The sequence below is a fragment of the Phyllobates terribilis genome, unplaced genomic scaffold (assembly GCF_046119375.1).
Source record: "Phyllobates terribilis strain yellow unplaced genomic scaffold, ASM4611937v1 Scaffold_8__6_contigs__length_399053987, whole genome shotgun sequence".
Lineage (NCBI taxonomy): Eukaryota > Metazoa > Chordata > Amphibia > Anura > Dendrobatidae > Phyllobates > Phyllobates terribilis.
This window is the reverse complement of record NW_027362768.1, coordinates 222,246,364-222,268,945: the sequence shown is the minus strand read 5'-3', so window position 1 is coordinate 222,268,945 and position 22,582 is coordinate 222,246,364. Positions and strand designations below refer to the sequence as shown.

The 22,582-nt window shown below is 41.8% G+C and overlaps 1 protein-coding gene across 3 annotated transcripts in view; it reads left to right on the top strand.

Moving 5' to 3' along the window:
- The window catches only part of OLFML2B (olfactomedin like 2B), a 753,194-nt gene that overhangs the window by 439,444 nt on the left and 291,168 nt on the right, over positions 1–22,582 (top strand). For all 3 annotated transcript variants that reach the window (XM_073644077.1, XM_073644076.1, XM_073644075.1), the window contains one exon: positions 10,539–10,749. In XM_073644077.1, the coding sequence (XP_073500178.1) occupies positions 10,539–10,749 (211 nt within the window). The remainder of the gene's footprint in view (positions 1–10,538; positions 10,750–22,582) is intronic.

The following is a 22,582-nucleotide window of genomic DNA, read 5'->3' as shown; positions in this document are numbered from 1 at the left end:
TCGTGATACTCGGGTGCTTGACCCGAGCAATGAGCCCAATGTAAGTCTATGGGAAACTCGAGCATTTTTCTGGCTGTCCCTCCCGGCGGTCTGCAGAAGGTCAAAAATTGCCCAAATTGATGGGAACAGTGCTCAATGAAACATGTCAGGCAAGCAGAATATATAGGCAGACAGGCAGGCAGGGTATATAGGAGGGTGCATGAAAAACATAGCAGGGCACTCGGAACACACTAGTGCCTTCCGATTTTCACGCATCCGTCTCTTTAAAAAAGCCGGCAATTCAGCAGCTGCATACAGTTATAACATCGGTACCCAACAATTTAGAACAGAAAGAATAGAGCATCACACATAGATTAGATAGATAGAAACATGTCAGTCATATATATAATGAGTACAGTGACAATGTTGGTTACTATACTTCTTATTTAGTTTTAAAATAAAGGATTTCTAAAAAAAAAAATAGTGGTGTGGGTCCCCCATAATTCTAGTCTCTAGCGGAGGTTAAGCAGACAGATGGGGCAGATGTTTGAAACATGGGAAGGGGGTAATACCCACGGAGCTTCCCAGGTTACTAATATCAGCCCCCAGCTAAATACTTAGCATTTACTAGCTATTAAAATGGGGGACCCCCAAAAAAAATGACGTGGGGCCTCCCTATTTTAATAGCTAGCAAAGGCTAGGCAGACAGCTGGGGGTGGAAATTAATAGCCCAGGAAGGGTGCCATGAATATTGGCTCCCTCCCAGGCTAGAAACACCAGCCCTCAGCCGCCCCAGAAATGGCGCATTCATAGGATGTGCCAATTCTGGTACTTAGCCTCGCTCTTCCCACTGCCCTGTAGTGGTGGCAGTGGGGTAATAGGGCTGGGGTTGATGTCAGCTTATAATGCCAGCTGACATCAAGCCCAGGTTAGTAACGGGGAGGCGTCTATAAGACGCCCCCATTACTAACCCCATAGTGAAGGTGAAATGTAAAATAAAAACACCAACACCCAGAATAAAATCTTTTAATTGAAATAAAGACACAATACTTTAATATGCTAAATTAAACTCTACTTACCATATCGCCCAATCCAGCTGACTTCCATGTCTCCTGCAATAAAAGTAAAATAATGAACCAACCTCATCCTTACCTTTCCATGGTTCCCACGACGGCTCCAGCTCTGCTACATTGAGATGGCAGGCTGGATCGTAGCAGAAGGCTGCCATCCAGCTTGCCATGCCGCAGAGAAGCCTGGGAAGCTCCATGGATATTACCCCCTTCCCAGGCTTCAAACATCTGCCCCAGACGTCTGCTTAACCTCCGCTAGAGACTAAAATTACGGGGAACCCCACACCAATTTTTAATAAATCCTTTATTTTAACACTAAATGACAAGTACAGTAACCAACACTGTCGCTGTACTTCATATATATGTGACTGACATGTTTGTATCTATCTAATCTATGTGTGATGCTCTATTCTTTCTGTTCAAAATTGTCGGGTACTGATGTTATAACTGTATGCGTCTGCTGAATTGCTGGCTTTTCATGTTTCACTGAGCACTGTTCCCATCGATTTGGGCAATCACTGTAATGCCACAACCACCATGGCTGCAGCATTACAGTGAGTGGCAGGCAATCCCTGCATGTTGACTGGTGCTCTAAATAGCTCCAAACATGCAGGGAGGAGACCCGAGCATCGGGCAAGTACTCGGCGAGCTCCGAGCATCTCTAGTACTGAGATGCTATGGCGAGTACCGAGCAGTGGCGAGCATGCTCATTCATCACTAGTGAGATACAATACTAGGAGACCTCAGAATTTAGTACACATCCTTTAAGGGAAGTTGGAAGCTTTGGAGCACTTTTGATTCATGGCAAATTGATTTACTGCACATTAAATTTCCCAGCCAAATTCATGGCCAATTTTTTATAACACTGACAAATTACGAGAACACCATTAGGTTCACTTAACTATGTGAATGTGAATGTCCATTGATATCTGGAAAGCACTTGCGGAAAAGTAATGTTATTTTGAGTAACAAAAGTTGATAGTCTAGAATGACATATTAGGTTTACTGAGTTGTGAGTTAACAAATACATCTTATTGAATAGAATAGCCGTTAAAATATAACATTTATTAGTTCATTTAAAAAGAGTCAACAAAAAACAGAAAAAATATATCAAATTGATCAAAAGCACACAAATACTAAAGGGAGCTTATGGGAAAAAGACAAATAGAAGATATAGATTACTATCTTACCCTGTTTATGTATTAAGCAAGATAGTTAAAATATAACATTTATTAGACATACAGTACAGACCAAAAGTTTGGACACACCATCTCATTTAAAGATTTTTCTGTATTTTCATGACTTCGAAAATTGTACATTCACACTGAAGGCATCAAAACTATGAATTAACACATGTGGAATTATATACTTAACAAAAAAGTGTGAAACAACTGAAAATATGTCGTATATTCTAGGTTCTTCAAAGTAGCCACCTTTTGCTTTGATGACTGCTTTGCACACTCTTGGCATTCTCTTGATGAGCTTCAAGAGGTAGTCACCGGAAATGGTTTTCACTTCGCAGGTGTGCCCTGTCAGGTTTAATAAGTGGGATTTCTTGCCTTATAAATGGGGTTGGGACCATCGGTTGTGTTGTGCAGAAGGCAGGTGGATACACAGCTGATAGTCCTACTGAATAGACTGTTAGAATTTGTATTATGGCAAGAAAAAATCAGCTAAGTAAAGAAAAACGAGTGGCCTTTATTACTTTAAGAAATGAAGGTCAGTCAGTCCGAAAAATTGGGAAAACTTTGAATGTGTCCCCAAGTGCAGTTGCAAAAACCATCAAGCGCTACAAAGAAACTGGCTGACATGAGGACCGCCCCAGGAAAGGAAGACCAAGAGTCACCTCTGCTTCTGAGGATAAGTTTATCCGAGTCACCAGCCTTAGAAATCGCAGGTTAACAGCAGCTCAGATTAGAGACCAGGTCAATGCCACACAGAGTTCTAGCAGCAGACACATCTCTACAACAACTGTTAAGAGGAGACTTTGCTCACAGGCCTTCATGGTAAAATAGCTGCTAGGAAACCACTGCTAAGGACAGGCAACAAGCAGAAAGACTTATTTGGGCTAAAGAACACAAGGAATGGACATTAGACCAGTGGAAATCTGTGCTTTGGTCTGAAGAGTCCAAATTTGAGATCTTTGGTTCCAACCACCGTGTCTTTGTGCGACGCAGAAAAGGTGAACGGATGGACTCTACATGCCTGGTTCCCACCGTGAAGCATGAAGGAGGAGGTGTGATGGTGTGGGGGTGCTTTGCTGGTGACACTGTTGGGGATTTATTCAAAATTGAAGGCATACTGAATCAGCATGGCTACCACAGCATCTTGCAGCGGCATGCTATTCCATCCGGTTTGCGTTTAGTTGGACCATTATTTATTTTTCAACAGGACAATGACCCCAAACACACCTCCAGGCTGTGTAAGGGCTATTTGACCAAGAAGGAGAGTGATGGGGTGCTACGCCAGATGACCTGGCCTCCACAGTCACCAGACCTGAACCCAATCTAGATGGTTTGGGGTGATCTGGACCACAGAGTGAAGGCAAAAGGGCCAACAAGTGCTAAGCATGTCTGGGAATTCCTTCAAGATTGTTGGAAGACCATTTCCGGTGACTACCTCTTGAAGCTCATCAAGAGAATGCCAAAAGTGTGCAAAGCAGTCATCAAAGCAAAAGGTGGCTACTTTGAATAACCTAGAATATAAGACATATTTTCAGTTGTTTCACACTTTTTTATTAAGTATATAATTCTATAATTCCACATGTGTAAATTCATAGTTTTGATGCCTTCAGTGTGAATGTACAATTTTCAAAGTCATGAAAATACAGAAAAATCTTTCAATGAGAAGGTGTGTCCAAACTTTTGGTCTGTGCTGTATATAATTTTTTTTTTTCCTTTTTGAGTAAAATAAACCCTAATGGGCCAAATTATGAACCCTGGGTCTTCTGAATTACCATAGATAGTTTATAATTGTGTATACATGCAAACCACACCTCAAAATGCCAAATACCAAGTATGTACGGTTTAGAAGAAACAACCTCAATTCATCCAGAGCATTGAGGATCATACAATTAAATATTACACTTACTAGTATTTGTTAACATTTATTAATAACAATCATATAGAGATACCATGTATGCGCTCAGAAAATTAGGTATACAATGAAATCCCACATGCCCTTAAACAAAAAAAAGGGTACCATGGACTATACAGTAAAATCCCACATGACCTCTATTCAAAAAGGTACCGTGGACTATGTCAGGGAAAATCAACAAAGCCTCACTGAAAGAATCCTTCGAGTTGTTGTTATACCAAGCAAAATGAAACAATCTCACCTAATCCTAAAGTGCATCATGGCTTGATTCATCCTGGTGTTATGTCATCCTATTATTCATGACCAAAACATATTGGAGGTATCCTGCTCCCAACGCGTTTCCTCCTAAAATAGATTCATCAGGGGAGACTGAAAGAGGGGCTGAGGGAATTGAGGTTGTTTTTTATAAACCCTACACACTTGGTATTTGGCATTTTGAGGTGTGGTTTGCATGTATACACAATTATAAACTATCTATGGTAATTCAGAAGACCCAGGGTTCATAATTTGGCCCATTAGGGTTTTTTTACTCAAAAAGGAATTTTTTTTTAAATATATATCTAATAAATGTTATATTTTAACTATCTTGCTTAATATATGATTGATCTGGTGGTTACCCCGATAGCTTGTTACTTACCCTGTTTATGCCCTAAAACGTTACCCCTTCCTTGCTGCGGAGGTTGGCACCCTACCTTGGAGGCAATGTGGAGACCCCACTCACCGACGGCTATCCCTGAAGTACCTTATTGATTCCTCATCTGGGGCACAGCCTACTACATAATAAATGCCAGCCAACTCAGATATCTTTTCTGCCCAAAAGAATACAGGCAAATCAGCCAAAGGAAGACCACAATGGGACCCAAATTGGAAAAAACTAAGTGCATTAGAGACAATATCCCAGAGAGTAGATAGCCACAACAAATGAAGCCCATAAGAGGTAGATAGTATCAGCATTTTTTTTTTTCAAATTCCATAAGCTCAGCATAAAAGCACGGCATAAACGATTGTTTCAGCCTTGACAAGGTGCATATAGTGCTACAAAAATAGACGTTAATGATAGAAATAAAGAGTGGTTTTCTTTAGCCCTAGTCAAGAAGACGTATTGATAATTTGACTCTCCGTAATCTATCCCTGATAGGTATCCTGACTGCGGACGTTGACACCCTAGGTTGGATGCAATGTGACGCCCCTGCTCCTCGATGACTCCCCCTAATAATGTCTCAAATATACCCCAGGTTAAAGTGTGTAACAATAGCCACAAACGATGATAACCATAATTAATAACGAATTTGTATAAATCCATAGCATTGATAATACTGTACTACAAATCCTACTCAACACAGTGCGTGAGAAAAGGAATGTATGACGGATGAAGTAACCGTCAACACTAGAGTACTCAAACGTAAGGGGGTGAGGAAAAACAGTCAGGGTGATTCATTTATTGATACCACCAGAGAAATAAGCACATAGTCCCATGGAGTCAAACAGGCATAAACCCCAGAAATGTAGATGGCATGTTGAATATAGGTCATATGCAGCCTCTGCCAGACATATAGCCTCAAAACTTAACTATAGACATACTTTGCATGGCATCAGATTATGTTGTACTTATCTATGATTCCTGCCATGCAAATGGCCTCGAGGCGCTTCCCTCCCATAACTCAGTTCATCAGGAGGCTCAAGGAACAAAGAAACAGGGTACGATAGTAATCCATTTCTTATATTTGTCTTTTTCCCCTAACCTCCCTTTAGTTTTTGTGTGCTTTTGATCAATTAAATGACCTAATAAATGTTATATTTTAACAAGTATTCTATTCAATAAGCACTAGAATGACATATGCAACAAACATACATAGATGTGATGCTTTGGGGTTCACATACCCTTGGCCATGAATTTTACTTCAGATTGAAAAATATTTAGATTTGAGAGTCCTCAGTGGTTGATACCTTTTAATGGCTAACTGAAAAGATGGTAATAGATTGCAAGCTTTCGAGACTACTCAGGTCTCTTCATCAGGCTAGTATAACCCAAAATTTGAAGAGTCACATATTTATACACAATAGGGCACAGAAATAATGCAATAGATTAGACAGGTGATGGAGTCTGACCCTACACAGAACTATTACAAGGAGCTAAGCAAGTTGGTATCTTGTCTGCCTGATGAGTCCATAAGACCTGATGACCTGTTACCAGAGAGCCCCTGATGAAGCCACCGTGAGTGGCGACACGCGTTGGGCTCCGCGGCGCCAGCTGTTCTTATTATATTTTTTTCAGCACAGGCTCTCACTTTCTGGTATCATCCCCTTATTCAGTGCTTTAGGTTCCGCTGTGGTCATTAGCTTATGTTAGCTGTAGGGACCTATTTGGTTTTCCATTAGGATCGTACTTTTTGGGGGCACCATTCAGTGTGGGGAAACAGGTACTGCTTTTTGCCATACTCTGCTTTTTCAGCCTTTTATGTGCTTTACTTGCCTTTACACATTTACCCTGTTATTTAACTAGTGCATTGCAGGGTCTAGGCATCATTGACCATCACAGATATTGCACTGAGCCTGTGCGCTCTGTATTTCTTCATTCATTGAATTATCATTTATAGTATTTGTTGTATCATTATATACGTGATTCTATTATAATGTATCAGCTGGCTCCTTAGACAGTGGTGTTTTTCCACTATTTTATGGTGTTTTATATGTTTGTTAGTTTGTTACTACATGTATATGTGTCAGGAAACATTTGTATTTAATAAATTGATATATTTTCATAGATTGATATTGCTATTGATCACTATTTATTTATTTTTTTCTTTATCATTTTGGTGATCACTATTAGTTAGCATCTCCTCTTTCCCAAAAATAATTTTCCACTTGTTAGTTCATGAGATGCTGCAGGTAGATCCCGTTTATTAGATGGTGCCCTCCTCATTTATGGTGGTTGAGTGGTTGATACCTTTTAATGGCTAACTGAAAAGATGGTAATAGATTGCAAGCTTTCGAGACTACTCAGGTCTCTTCATCAGGCTAGTATAACCCAAAATTTGAAGAGTCACATATTTATACACAATAGGGCACAGAAATAATGCAATAGATTAGACAGGTGATGGAGTCTGACCCTACACAGAACTATTACAAGGAGCTAAGCAAGTTGGTATCTTGTCTGCCTGATGAGTCCATAAGACCTGATGACCTGTTACCAGAGAGTCCAAGAATAGGGACATTCTATATGCTTCCCAAAATCCACAAATCTGGTAATCCAGGAAGATCAATTATTTCATGTGTGGGCACCCTTACTGGGCAAGTTTCTGGATGCGTAGAGGGTGTTCTTAAACCCCTGGTAAAGAATACACCCAGCTACATTCAGGACACAACGGACCTACTGAATAAACTAGCAGCAATAGGTCCTCTACCAGAAGGAACCATCCTGGCCACCATGGATGTGGAATCTTGGTATTCTAATATCCCACGCCAGGATGGATTAAACGCCTGCAAAATCTTCATGGAAAATACAGGAATTGATGCTGATTCTGTGGTGAAACTGAAAAAATTCATCATCACCCATAATTACTTTGAATTTGATAGCAACATATATCTACAAGAGACTGATACAGCGATGGGAAGTTGAATGGCTCCACAGTACGCAAATCTTTTCATGGCCAAGCTTGAAAGTGACATTTTGTCCTCATATCCCATCAGGCCTCTGGCCTACTATCATTTCATTGACGATATTTTAATCATCTGGACGGAGTCTGAGCAACAGCTGAAGACGTTCCATAAACACTTTAATCGATTTCATCCCACCATCAACCTAACACTCAACTACTCCTGTACTGGAATTAACTTTTTGGACACCATCATCAAGCTACAGAACAATGAAATAGAGATATCCTTTTACCGGAAGCCAATCGACCATCCAACATATCTTAAATGGGACAGTTTCCATCCAAAACACATAAAAAACTCTATTGTCTACAGCCAAGCCATCAGATACAATTGGATATGCTCCAACCCTATGGATAGAGACAAACACCTTGATGGCCTCAGAAAGACCTTTGTGAATCAGGGCTACCATCCCAGAACAATTGAGAACCAGATTACAAGAGCCACTAGAACAGGGGTCTCAAGATGTGGCCCCTGAGGCTCTGTTGTGTGGCCCTTAGGCCCCTGAGACAATTGCATCAAGTGAGCCAGGGACCGCTGACTTAAGTGCTTTTTTTCAATGAAATGCGCGTCCTCGCCCATGGAGCGAGGTCAGGTGATAATTTATTTTTTTATGTTTATGTAAGAGCAGCAGAATGGGGGACATTGTTACAAGAAGGGGACAAGGATGGGGACATTATTACAAGATGGGGACCATTATTACGCTCGGGGACATTATTACAGGATAATGTGCCCAATTACAGGATTGGCGGACATTATTACAGGTTGGGGAACATTTTTACAGGCTAAGGGATATTATTACAGGGCGGGGATCATTATTACAGGGCGAGGGCCCTTTATTACAGGACAGGGGACATTATTACAAGCTTGGGGATATTACTGCAAGACAGGATAAAGTCCTCAATTACAGGATTGGTTACTTTATTAAAGGATTGGGGACATTATTACAGGCTGAGGGACATTATTACAGAAGAGGGGACATTATTACAAGCTTGGCGATACTACTACAAGACATGGTACACTATTACATGACCTGAGGGTGAGGGAGATTATTATAGGGCGAGGGACATTATCACAGGCTTGGGAATATTATTACAGGATTGGGGACATTATTATAGTATAGGGAACATTATTACAGGATTGGACACATTATTACAGGATGGGGGCCAGAATTACTATATCGGGCTAATTGAAAAACTATATTACTGCATGGGGCCGATTGTGGGTAAAAAAAATAAGGAAAACATTTAAAATAAAATATAAAATAAAGAATGAAAAAATAATGGAATAATATTTGGCAATCAAAAATGCTGTTTTATGTAAAAAGGGAAGACCTGTGTCATAACCCATATGATAAACACCATTGAAAAGAATAAAAGACACACCCTAAAAAAGATGATGATGAAAAAGTAATATAGAAAAAAAATGGTATAACTGAAAACGTAATCTTCTCCCGCAAAGAATGCGGCCCTTCAGATTCAGATTTTTTCTATGTGTGGCCCCTTTACCCGGCTCAGTTTGAGACCCCTGCACTAGAATATCAAGGAATAATCTCCTACATTACAAAACCACACAAGAAAGCAACCGGGTGCCTCTTGTAGTCACCTACAATCCAAATCTGGAAGCACTAAGGAGAGCTGCACGGAAATTACAACCTTTACTACAAAAAGATGCCCGATTACAATCCATATTTCCAGACCCCCCACTTTTGTGTTTCAGGCAGCCCTCAAATCTAAGAAGCATCATTGTCAGAAGCTCCCTGTTATCTCCACCAGCTATAGGTACCTTTCCTTGCAACCAGAAAAAATGTAAAACCTGTCCGTTAATAATAACCACAAGCAAGATAAAGATCCCCAATTCACATCAGGACTACAAGATCCCAGGTACTTTCAGCTGTATCACATCTAATGTAGAGTACTTAATTATATGTACCAAATGTCAAGCTGGGTGTCTGTGTGTAGGGGAGACGGGGCAAAAACTTAGGACAAGGATGAATTCTCATCGCCACACAATAAAAGAAGAAAAAATAGATCTACCTGTAGCCAAGCATTTTTGTTCCCTTGATCACAACATCAAAGACATGAAATTACTGGTATTAAAAGGTAACTTCAAATCTCAGAGACAAAGGAGAGTCTCGGAATATAGCAGGGACGAATGTGTCGCATGGATTTATGTCATTCTACATCAACTAAGGAATGTTCCCATCAGACTTTTGGGGTCATCACAGCACTGCATCAAACAATAAAACTTTCACAGTGCTTATCTATGAACTGCTAAAATATTTACAGCCAGAAATGTTTATCTCTCCCATAGTAATAGCTCTGCTTTTCATCACCTGTCTAATATATTGCATTATTTCTGTGCCCTATTGTGTATAAATATATGACTCTTCACATTTTGGCTTAAACTAGCCTGATGAAGAGACCTGAGTAGTCTCGAAAGCTTGCAATCTGTTACCATCTTTTCAGTTAGTCTTTAAAAGGTATCAAACACTGAGGACTCTCAAATCTAGATATTATTCTATCTACTGGCTAACACGGTACAAAAAAAAAAATATATATATATATACAGTATATATTTTTTCCCTATTTCAGTATTATGCTACTTCCTAATGTATTCTTATATTCCATTTTGTAAAAAAAATTCAGCTATTTATCATTTAATGAAGAATCAATTTCTAATGAACAACTTTGCATATTATTTCTGAAATAATGCAAAATGTTGTGCTTTTTTAACAAGGAGAATATCGAAGAACGATATCTTAGAGATGAACAGGCTATGTTTATGAGTCCCAAACCACATCTCGCACCACCACAACAAGTACAAAGGAGTCCACTTTCTCAAAGGCAAATTAATGTTCAAGCAAAACCAGCCCCAAAGCCTGTTATCCATGGAATCACATTTTACAAGGCCAAAGTTACTGAAGATGACAGTGAATCGGATGACCAACGTAAGTAAAGTAATACTTATTTTTATTATGTGATTATTTCTTTCCTTGATATCAGTTAATTATGTATTTTTCAGTACATGAAAAATGTGGTCACCCCAAAATAACTCAGAGGAACATGATAAAACATTTAGTGCTGGTCTAATGTTAGATGATGCTGCTATATGGCATACAGTCATGCAATATCCATATCACCTATTTATAAATGGCAAAATAATTCCAGAATTTAGGTTGATAAGTTGATATGATTTGTATTTATTTATGTAAATATCAGAAATTTGTCAAACATTTAGAAAAATTAGCAATTTTCAAGTTTTGAATTTTTATGTCTTATAACAAATAATCATACTGCTCAAAATAGTTGATAAATAATTTTCTGATATGTCTTGCCATTATTTTTCAACCTTTCTTTTTTTAGGATGTTTGATGGATTAAAAGTTTAGAAGTATTTTTTTCATTTTTCAGCAAAATTTACCAAATCTATTTTTTGTGGACCAATTCAGGTTCAGGGGTCCATATATCAGAAAACCCCTAGAAGTGATTTCATTTTAAAAACTGCTGCCCTTGAAGTATTCAAAACTGCATTTAGGAAGTTTGTTAAGCCTTCACCTGCTTCACGGTAATTAAATGTAATCTGCCAGCAGTATTTCACCCTCCATACTATTTATACCTGCATGTAGCTCTTTCGAAGACAAGTCTATTCCTCCATTACTGAGAAATGAGTCTTTGAATTGATATGCAAATTAAGCTGTACATCTGAAGCCTCTGTCACTTTAGCTCTATTCCTCACCCAGCGTCGCCTCCTTTTTATGGAGAGACATAAATCAGACCGTCAGACTGTCAGTTTTTACATGTCTCACACTAGTAATGTACCCTTTCATTTAAAATAAGCACTTTAGCTAAATTCTCCTGATCTCTCTCCGGCGCATAGATCTTAACAGCTCATTTACATATTAAGGAAAAATGTGGATTTCTCTGAAATAAGACATCGGATAGCAGATATTGCATCGTTTTATTCAGCTTTCTATGACCTGCATGCCCATATAGATGACTTTAGAGGGTTGATCCTACTGACAGATTCCTTTTAAGTATGTCGACAGTTTGGGCACACTGCAGGACTCAGAAAGAGGGTCACTTGGAGTCAAAATGTTCCCCTTTTTTGGAGGTGCTTTATGTGGTATGGTGGAAAGAGACTTACATTTTTTCAATTATTAATATAATTATTGATTGGGTAGTCTGATATAGTCATTTCACTATTGTTGGTGCAGTTGTTTTGATTTTTTCCTGGTTTGGAGCAGCACAATGGTGACTGTACCAGACCCCATAAATAGACCCCATAAATATATTAACGACAACTGTTATAATGTTAAGGTTTACAAGTTCTTTTCCACTGATTACGGTTTCCTTTTTTTATTTCACTGACAGGTGATAATAATCAATATATCATTCATATAGACATTGATTCATTCATTAACTGCAATACTTGTAAATTGGTATACACCATTGATCAATAGTATGTATTGAAAATAGAGATGAGCGAACATGTTCGGAAAACGTTTGCCATTCTCAAATTCGGCACAAACATTGCACATTTGGTGGTTTCCCACGCTGTCATCTGCGTAACCACGCGAGAAATTGGCTCTGACCAGTGGTAAATCGTTAACACCTGTCAGAGCACTGTGGGATCATGCTGTCAGATGCCAGCGTAATCCCTCAGCTGTGACTGTGACTCGTGGTAAAAAGCTTACCGCGGGTCACAGACGTTGGCTGATGAGACTACTGCCCTCATTGGCCAATGTCTGCTGTCAGTGTAAACAGCGAGCGCCGGAGCCGCTGATGGGAGGAGTAGTCTCTCATCAGCCGGCGCCTGTGCTTCAAGTAAAAAAAAGTTAAAATTAATAAATAAATATTTAAATAAAAATAAAAACACATTATACTCACCTGACCTAATCCCAGATTCCCTTGTCCCCTGTAAAAAATAAAAAAACACCATAATATTCACCTTAACACCTAATCCTCTATGCCCATGCCACCTGTAAAAAAGAAAAAATAATAAACCATCATAATCCTCAGCTATCTGCCGTAATCCACGTCATCCCGAGTGTCCCACGGCGATCTCACTTTTTGAACAGTCACATTGACAGATGTGACTGTTCTACCCAGCAGCCGGTGATACACTGACAGGAGCATGATCGCTCCCCCAGTGTTTAGCGCTGAGCTGCTATGAGAGAAGTCACTGGAGTTCAATCAGCAGATGAGCTCTGTTGACCTCACTTACTGCACCTCCGCTGCCGCAACTAACATCAAGCCCAGGGGTTAGTAATGGAGAGGTGTCTATAAAATGCCTCATTACTAGCCCCGTGGTAAAATTTGTGAAATAAAGACACTGCCAGAAAAAATCCTTTATTTGAAATACAAAAACACACTTTTACTTTTTTATTTAAAAATAACAAACACAGTTATACTCACCTAATGCTCATTCCATTAAAGCCATTATCTCCTGTTAAAAAAACAGAAAATAATAAGCAAAAAATATTCACCTAATGCCCATTCCATTGAAGCCCTGGTATCCTGTAAAAAATCAAAAACAACCATATCCCTCACCTGTGCGATGTTCAGTCCCATGCCGTAATCCATGTCTGTGAGAAATAGTTTTCAACCTGGACGGTGCCAAAATGTGACCATCCAAGCTGAAAATCACAGGAGAATGAGCTGCTGACGACACTGAGATGAATGGCGTTCACAGGATATGAACCCTGCTCACTTTTTCAGACCGGACCGCGAGTGTGGGAACTTTCTTACGCTTGTGGTGATGTCAGTGAGGTGAATGGAGTTCATTGGATATGAACCCCACTCACTTAACCACATCACTGCGTGTCACTGAGGTGCGCAAGCATGCACAGCTCAGTGTCTCTGCCTAATGGGCGACTGTATAGTGGCATCATGCAACAATGCAGCTTGCCATTTAGATGTAGCAGAGCTAGACTCGTTGCAGGACTAATGGATTACCATTAGTGATGAACGAGCGTGCTCATTTAATCCTTTGGCCAAGCATGCTCGGGTGCTTTCCGAGTATCTTCGGCATCCTAATATATTAAGTTCAAGCCCTTGCGTCTGCATGATTTATAGCTGTTAGACAGCCTCAATACATGCGGAGATTGCCTGTTAGATGGGCAATCCTCACATGTGTTGAGGCTGACTAACAGTCATAAATCTTGCAGACGCAGGGACTCAAACTTAATATACGAGCATGCCGAAGATAATCGGAAAGCACCCAAGCATGCTCGGCGAAAGGGTTAACCGAGCATGCTCGCTCATCACTAATATTTATCTTCACATCAGGGACAGGTGAGGATTATGTTGCTTTATTATTTTATTTTTTTTACAGGAGACGTGCTTCAGTGGAATCGGCGTTATGGTAAGTATGTGGCTTTTTGGTAAATGTAGATTAAATAACGTAGTTTGTGTCACTATTTCAAATAAAATACTTTATTCTGGGTGTTTGCGTTTTATTTAACAATTTGACTATGGAGTTAGCAATGAGGGCGTCTTATAGATGCCTCTCCATTACTATCCCCTGGGCTTGATGTCAGCTGCCAATACAAAGCTAACATCAACCCGAACCCTATTATTCCACTTGCCACCGCACCAGGACAATTGGGAAGAGCGGAGGCTAAGCACCAGAACTGGCGCATCTTATGGATGCGCCATTTCTGGGGCCACTGAGAGCTGATGTTATTAACTTCAGAAGGGGCTAGGATCTATGGCCCCTTCCCTGGTTATTAATAACAACCTGCAGCTGTCTACCTAGCCTTTACTGGTTCAAATTTATAGGGGGACACCACATCAATTTTTGTCTTGGGTTCCCCTGTAATCTAGCCACTAAAGGCTAATCAAACAGCTGTGAGCTGTTATTAATAGCCAGGGAACATCTTTGGATAATGCCTGCTTTCCCTTGCTAGTAATATCAGCCCCCAGTGGTCGGCTTTCCCTCTGCTGGTTATAAATAATCGGTGGGAGCCCACGCTGTTTTATTATTTCATTCTTTATTTTACACATAATGTATACTGTGGGTGATGAGGACAACTCCAATCATTGTTCCCTACTCACTCTGCTCTCAGGGAGACCAGGCAACAATGATGTGAGCTGCATTAAGTACACGGCGTCTGTCCGGCACTTGGCATTCCAGCATTCAACAGTCCGGCACTAGAACTACCATGGTACCTGATGGCTTGAAATCAGGTAACCCTTGAGGTTCCCAGAGTTCAGAGCCACTGGGTCTCCCAGCAGCTGTGAGGCCCTGAAAACTCATGGGAAACTTTGAGGGACATTTAGAGTTCACCATAGTTTCCAGCTGCTGGAACACCTGGAGGCTGTGAACTAAGGTTACCTTGGGTGTGTATTATACTGTACTTGTCAATAAATAAAAAAATAAATGAAAAAAAATGGTATGGGGTGACCTCTAATTTTCATGACCAGCAGAGGGAAAGTTGATGACTGGGGGCTGATATTATTAGCCAGGGAAAGGGGCCATTAGCTGAAAATGTTCCCTGGCTATTAATAACAGCTCACAGCTGTTTGGTTAGATTTTACTGTTTATATTACAGGGGGACCCCATAAAAAAATTGTAGAGGGGTCCCTCTATAAATTCTAACCAGCAAAGTCTAGGCAGACAGCTGCGGGCTGATATTAATAACCAGGGAAGGGGCCATGGATCCTGACCCCCTCCGAGGCTAATAACATCAGCTCCCAGCGGCCCCAGAAATGGTGTATCAATAAGATGCACCAAATCTGGTGCTTAGCCTCTGCTCTTCCCACTTGCCCTGATGCGGTGGCAAGTGAGGTAATAGAGTTGGTATTCATGTGAGCCTTGTATTGGCAGCTGACATGAAGCCCAGGAATTAGTAATGGAGAGGCATCAATAAGACACCCCTATTACTAACCCCATAGTAAAATTTGTGAAATAAAGACAAAGCCAGAAAAAAATCCTTTATTTGAAATAAAAAAACACACTTTTACTTTTTTATTTAAAAATAACAAACACAGCTATACTCATCTAAAGCCCATTCCATTGAATCCATCATCTTCTGTAAAAAAAACAGAAAATAATAACCAACAAAAATACTCACCTAGCGCCCATTCCATTGAAGCCCTGGTCTCCAGTAAAAAAATCAAAACTCAAAAACAACCATATCCCTCACCTGTCTGACGTGTTATCCACATTGTCCCATGCAGATCTCACTTGTAGAACAGTCACATCAGCAAATGTGACTGCTCTAAAGTATAGATGGCTACACGCTGACACAGGAGTGTAATCTCTCTTGTGTCAGTGTATGGCGCTGAGCTGCCATGAAAGAGGTCACAGGAATTCATCAGCTGATGAGTCCCTGTGACCTCACCCAGTGACCTCTTTATGGCACCACCACTGCATGAGAATTTTCTCACGCAGCATTGGTGCAGTAAGTGAGATCACTGAGCTCATCAGCTGATGAACTTGTGTGACTTCACTCATGGCAGCTCAGTGCTATACACTGGGGGAGCAATCATGCTCCTGTCAGTGTATTACCTGCTACTGGATAGAGCAGTCACATCTCCTGATGTGACTGTTCTATACTCACATGGTCAAAATTGTTGGTACCCCTCGTTTAATGAAAGAAAAATCCACAATGGTCACAGAAATAACTTGAATCTGACAAAAGTAATAATAAATTAAAAATCTATGAAAATGAACAAATGAAAGTCAGTCATTGCTTTTCAACCCTGCTTCCACAGAATTAAAAAAAAAAACCTCATGAAATATGCCTGGACTGAAATGATGGTACCCTTGAAAATAATGTGACAAAAGGGACATGTTAAATCAAGTTCTGTCGACTAATTAGCATCACAGGTGTCTACTAATCAGTCAGTGGGCCTGTATATAGGGCTACAGATACTCACTGTGCTGTTTGGTGACATGATGTGTATTATTTTTTCTTTTTTACAGGTGACATGGGCATCAGGGATTAGGCATTAAGGTGAGCATATGGTGTTTTTTTATTTTTTATTTTTTGCAGGGGTCAAGGACATTGGGGATTAGGTGGAGGTGAGTATAATGTGTCTTTTATTTTTATTTAAATATTTATTTATTAATTTTAACTTTTTTTTTACTTGAAGCAAAGGTGCCGGCTGATGAGAGACTACTCCTCTCATCAGCGGCGCCTGTGCTCACTGTTTACAGTGACAGCAGGCATCAGCTGATGGGGGTAATAGTCTCATCAGCCGATGCCTATAACCCACTGTTAACTTTTTACCTCCGATCACAACTGCAGGATCACACTGACATCTGACAGCGTTACCGACAATCAGAGCCCCTGTTTCCCATGCTGTCATGCATGGGAAACCATGGATTTCGGGATTGGGTGCCCGAACACAAGCTTTTTAGGCTGTTCGCCAAATGTCGATTAACCTGAACATCAAAAGGTTCGCTCATCTCTAAATGAAAAGCTTCCCCTGGTATTCTCATCTTACAGGCTCACAGTTGTCACTCCAAATATATAATTTGCTCAATACGCTTTGGTAAAATTTTTTGGGCTAAAAAATTTGTTCCAGCTTGTCACATTTTAAAGAACATTGTGCAATGCAGCATTATAAAAAAAGTTGCCAGTACAACTGTTAGATCTTCCCGAGTCTGGTTGTTTTTTAAAGACTCTGCCGATAACCCAAAAAGGCCATTTGCACTACCTGCCAGTCCAGAATCAGCAGGGGTGACAAAACTAGCAGCCTGACCACCACCAGCATGATCAGGCACATGGCAGCAAAGTACCCAACTAAGCGGGCCAAACCCCAGGGTCCAGGAACAGTGTCTGGAGGTGACACCACTGCTTCTTCTGCTGTTGTGCGTGCAAGTCAATCCTCTGTCCATGGTGCATGCGAAGATGCCTCCTGCCCTGCACCTGTCATTGCACACTCTCAACTAGCACCAACAGTAAGCACGTCCTTGTCCCAGGGCAGCATTCAGTTGTCCCTACACCAGGCCTTGGAACGCAAACGCAAATATGCAGGCAACACCCCACAGGCCACACTACAAAATTCACACATTTCGCGACTGCTTGCACTCAAAATGTTGCCTTTTAGGCTCGTGGAGATGGAAGCTTTCCGCAACCTGATGGTAGCGGCCGTCCCTTTTACTCGGTCCCCAGCCACCACTATTTCTCCCGGTGTGCCGTCCCCGCATTACACAAGCACGTATCCCACAACATTAGCCATGCCCTCAACCACGCAGTTACTGGGAAAGTCCACCTAACCACTGACACTTGGACAAGTGCTTGTGGGCAGGGACGATACATCTCGCTGACGACACACTGTGTTAACATAGTGGAAGCCGGGACCCAGTCGGACCTTAGGATGGAACATGTCCTCCTGACGCCGGGGATTGCGGGCCTGGGTCAATCAGGGTTGCCACCACATTCTACAGCTCCTGCTCCTCCTCCTCCTCTTCAGCATCCATCTCCGAAATGACCACATCAGTCGCAAGCTGGAAGCACTGCCTCGGCCAAGCGGCAACAGGCTGTGCTGAAGCTAATATGCTTAGGTGATGAACCACACAATGCTGAAGAGTTGTGGACAGCTCTGAAAGAGCAGGCAGATCTGTGGCTAAAGCTAAAGCCAGACATGGTCATGTTTGACAGTGGCCTTTGTTAGAATCTATGTTGTTTTGCTATCGGCCATCTTGTTGTGGTTTATTGGCTTCTAGTCTTTTCCTCTGGTGCTGGGTTTCTTGATCACGTGATCTCTGCCCCCTTTGTTACTCAGCACCTGGCTCTCATTCCCCGCTGGACATCAGTGTTGTAACGCTCGTGCTCTGGCTAAGTAGCCTTGTTTAGTTCTTCTTGCTTTGGACTATTGTTATCCTGGGACTTCTTGTTCCACCAGTTTTGTTTCCTTTAATTTTCATTTCTGCAGCTAACTTTTCTGGTAGGAGGTCTCCTGCTTTTGCTCCCAGTCCTTAGATATTTTAGGACCCCTTTCCCCTTCCTACAGGTCTTCGTTTGAGTTCAGTGCAGGAGTTTCGGTGGGGCTATTCATAAGGAATAGGGCACCCACCTCAGCGTAGGGTAAAGTTGAGTCTCAGTGCAGGGACAACTTTTCCCTCCTATGCAGGGACAGCTTTTCCCTCCTATTCCTTAGTTCTTAGTTGCAGAACATAACAGCCTGAACCTGGTGGTGGCTCTGAGGCGAGGCGAGCTCACACACGTAGCATGCCTGGCCTATGTGCTTAACCTCGTGGTTCAGCTGTTTCTCAAAACCTACCCGGAGCTGCCGGATCTGCTTGTCAAAGTACGCTACCAGTGTGCCCATTTTAGAAAGTCACCTACAGCTTCCGCCGCCCTTACCGTGTTTCAGCAACGTTTGCAGCTTCTGGCTAACCGACTTTGGAACTTTTCATTGCAGATGTTGGGAAGGATTTGTGAGCAGAAGAGGGCAGTTGTTCACTGCCAGCATCAACAACGCCGTCGGTATTCAGTTCAGACTCCACACATAAGACCTCAGGAGTGGACATGGATGTCAGACATAAGTACCATCCTCCAAAACTTTGAGGACTCCACCAAGATGGTGAGCGGCGATGACACCATAATTAGCATCACCATCCCACTTCTCTGTCTTCTTAAGTGCTCTCTGCTCACAATCAAAGCGGATGCATTGCAGGCGCAGCACGATGAGATGGAGCAAGGAACCATACAGGGTGATTACACACAGTCCAGCCTCATCTCATCCCAAAGTGGACTGGATGACAATGAGGAAGAGGAGGAGGAGGAGCTAGTTTCATGCACTATTGACAGTATTACCTGCACAACTGTCATACTGTCTCTTCAGCGTGGATGGCCTGAGGACAGGGAGGAGGAGGAGGTGGAGGAGAAGAGCATGGTCAGTCATCCTCTTGGTGAGGACACAGAAGTCTTGTCTGTTAGCAGTCTGGCACGCATGGCTGAGTTTATGTTACGCTGCCTTTCCCGTGACCCTCGCGTTCTCCAAATTTTGGGTGACAGTCAATACTGGTTGATGACACTTCTAAACCCACGCTACAAGAAGAACTTTCTATCTCATTTTACCGAGGCGGACAGGCCTCGGGAAAAAGAGATAGAAAAGAAATTTTTCCCATCTGAAAACGCTGGTGGCAGAGGGCACAGTTCGTTGGACAGCCAAGAAGTACAGGTGAGAGAGACACAAGTCCGATCCAGCAGAGGCAGGGGAACACTGTCAAAGTTCTGGGACTGTTTTCTCTGACCCTTCCATCTTACAGGCCCTGAGGCACGGGGTACACTCACAAAAGGAATTCAAAGTTTGGGAAGATGGTGAGGGAGTACCTTGCCGACCGTACCAATGTCCTCCGTGATTCCTCTGTGCCTTATAATTGCTGGGTATCCAAGCTGGACACGTGGAATGAACTGGCTCTCTATGCCTTGGAGGTCCTGGCCTGAAAATGCAGACAAGCTGACTCTTATAAAAATGAACAAGGGCTGCATTGGACCAGACTTCTCAACACCACCAAATGATAGCAGCGTAACCTAAACTCAAAAACAGTGTATTTTTTTGGGAGGTCTAATTCTATTCCCATGCACCTCTGTCTTCACACCCAGACATGGGTATATGCTTCCTGATTTTGTCTATTTGCGCTTGCCCTGTCTCCTTCTTCTCATCCTCCATCAACATATCATTTACCACCATGTCTATCATGTCACCTCCTCTACGTGTCTTCCAAGGGCATTGACGTTCCTCCAAATTTTTGGCAGCTTTTGCATTCACTGCACAGGCAAACACTATGGGAGACCCACTTCCTAATAATGGGAACATTAATTTTAGGAGGCTCTCCAACCTCTATGTCTCTTTCAAGGGGCATTGGAGTGCCTCCAAATTGTTGTCATCTTTTGCATTCACTGCATAGGCAAACACTATGGGAAACCCACTTCCTAATAAAGGGAACATTGTTTTTAGGAGGCTTTTCGACCTCTACATCTCTTCCAAGGGGCATTGGAGTGCCTGCAAATTTTTTGCAGCTTTTGCTTTCAGTGCATAGGCAAACACTATGGGAGACCCACTTCCTAATAATGGGAACATTGTTTTGGGAGGCTCTCCGACCTATACGTTTCTTCCAAGGGGCATTGGAGTGCCTCCAAATTTTTTGCAGCTTTTGCATTCACTGCATAGGCAAACACTATGGGAGACCCACTTCCTAATAATGGGAACATTGTTTTTAGGATGCTCTCTGACCTCTACGTCTCTTCCAAGGGGCATTGGAGTGCCTCCAAATTTTTGGTAGCCCTTCCAGTCACTGCATACACAATAACAGTATAGGAGACCCACTCTTTAATAATGGGAACAACAAAGCATTGCCGGCTGATGGCTCTCTAACAATAGCGAGGGTCAACTGCTGGCCCTTTAAAAATAGTAAGGGCCGCCTGATGGCCCTTTAAAAATAGGCTTTGTGACTTTCAGAGTCCCTCCATCATAAATGAAACACGATGTGTCTGATGATGTGTCACATACCACATGGCCAGATAAGGTTGTAAAATGTTAACCACTTTGCAGCCTGTGCCGTATTAGTACGCACAGTCTGTAATCCCCCGGTTCAGTGAGGGATCTGGCGCTGAGCCCGCACTGAACCGGGCACATGTCAGCTGATTATTACAGCTGACATGTGCCCGCAACAGCCGCGGGTGGAATTGCGATCCACCCGCGGCTGTTAACATGTTAAATACCACTGTCAATCTCTGACAGCGGCATTTAGCAGCGCTGCGCCGGAAGCGCGTCACTTACCCCGCCCATCGGTGACCCCGTCACGTGATCGCAGGTCACCGATGGGTGGGCATGACAACCCTGGGTCTGCAGCAGACTCCAGTGGTTGTCATGAGCTGGTCGCTATGACCACCTAGTGGTCGGCGCTCATAGCACAGGACCATTTCTGCTACATACAGGTGATCTGCTGATCATCTGTATGTAGCAGAGGCGATCAGACAAGTGCTGCTTATAGTCTCCTATGGAGACTATAGAAGCAAGCAAGAAGTGAAAAAAATTGTTTTTAAAAATATTTAAAAAATTAAAAAAATATAAAAGTTTCGCCCCATTCAAAATAAAATAATAATTAAAAAAAAACACATACATATATTTGGTATCGCTGTTATCAATATAAAAAAAGTATTATTCCGATCGGTAAACGGCGTAACGAGAAAAAAATTCTAAACACCAGAATTACGTTTTTTGGTCGCCGCAACATTGCAATGAAATGCAATAACGGGCGATCAAAACATCGGATCTACCCCAAAATGGTATCAATAAGTACTTCAGCTCGGTGCACAAAAAATAAGCCCTCACGCGGCCCCAGATCCCAAAAATTGGAGACGCTACGGGTCTTGGAAAATGGCGCCATTTTTTTTTTTTTAACAAACTTTGGAATTTTTTTTCACCACTTAAATAAAAAAGAACCTATTCATGTTTGATATCTACGAACTCGTAATGACCTGGAGAATAATAATGGCAGGTCAATTTTAGCATTCAGTGAACGTGGTTGAAAAAATAAAAAAAAAACATCTGTGGTATTGCTCTTTTTTTTGCAATTTCACCGCACTTGGAAATTTTTTCCAGTTTTCCCGTACACGATATGGTAAAACTAGTAATGGCATTGAAAAGTACAACTCATCCCGCAAAAATAAGCACTCACACGGCCACATTGACCAAAAAATAAAAACGCTATGGCTCTGGGAGCAAGGGGATCAAAAAACGAAAATGCAAAAACGGAAAATCCCAGGGTTGCGAAGGGGTTAAAATGACATTTACCAGTGAATGCATTTGTCTTGGTTGA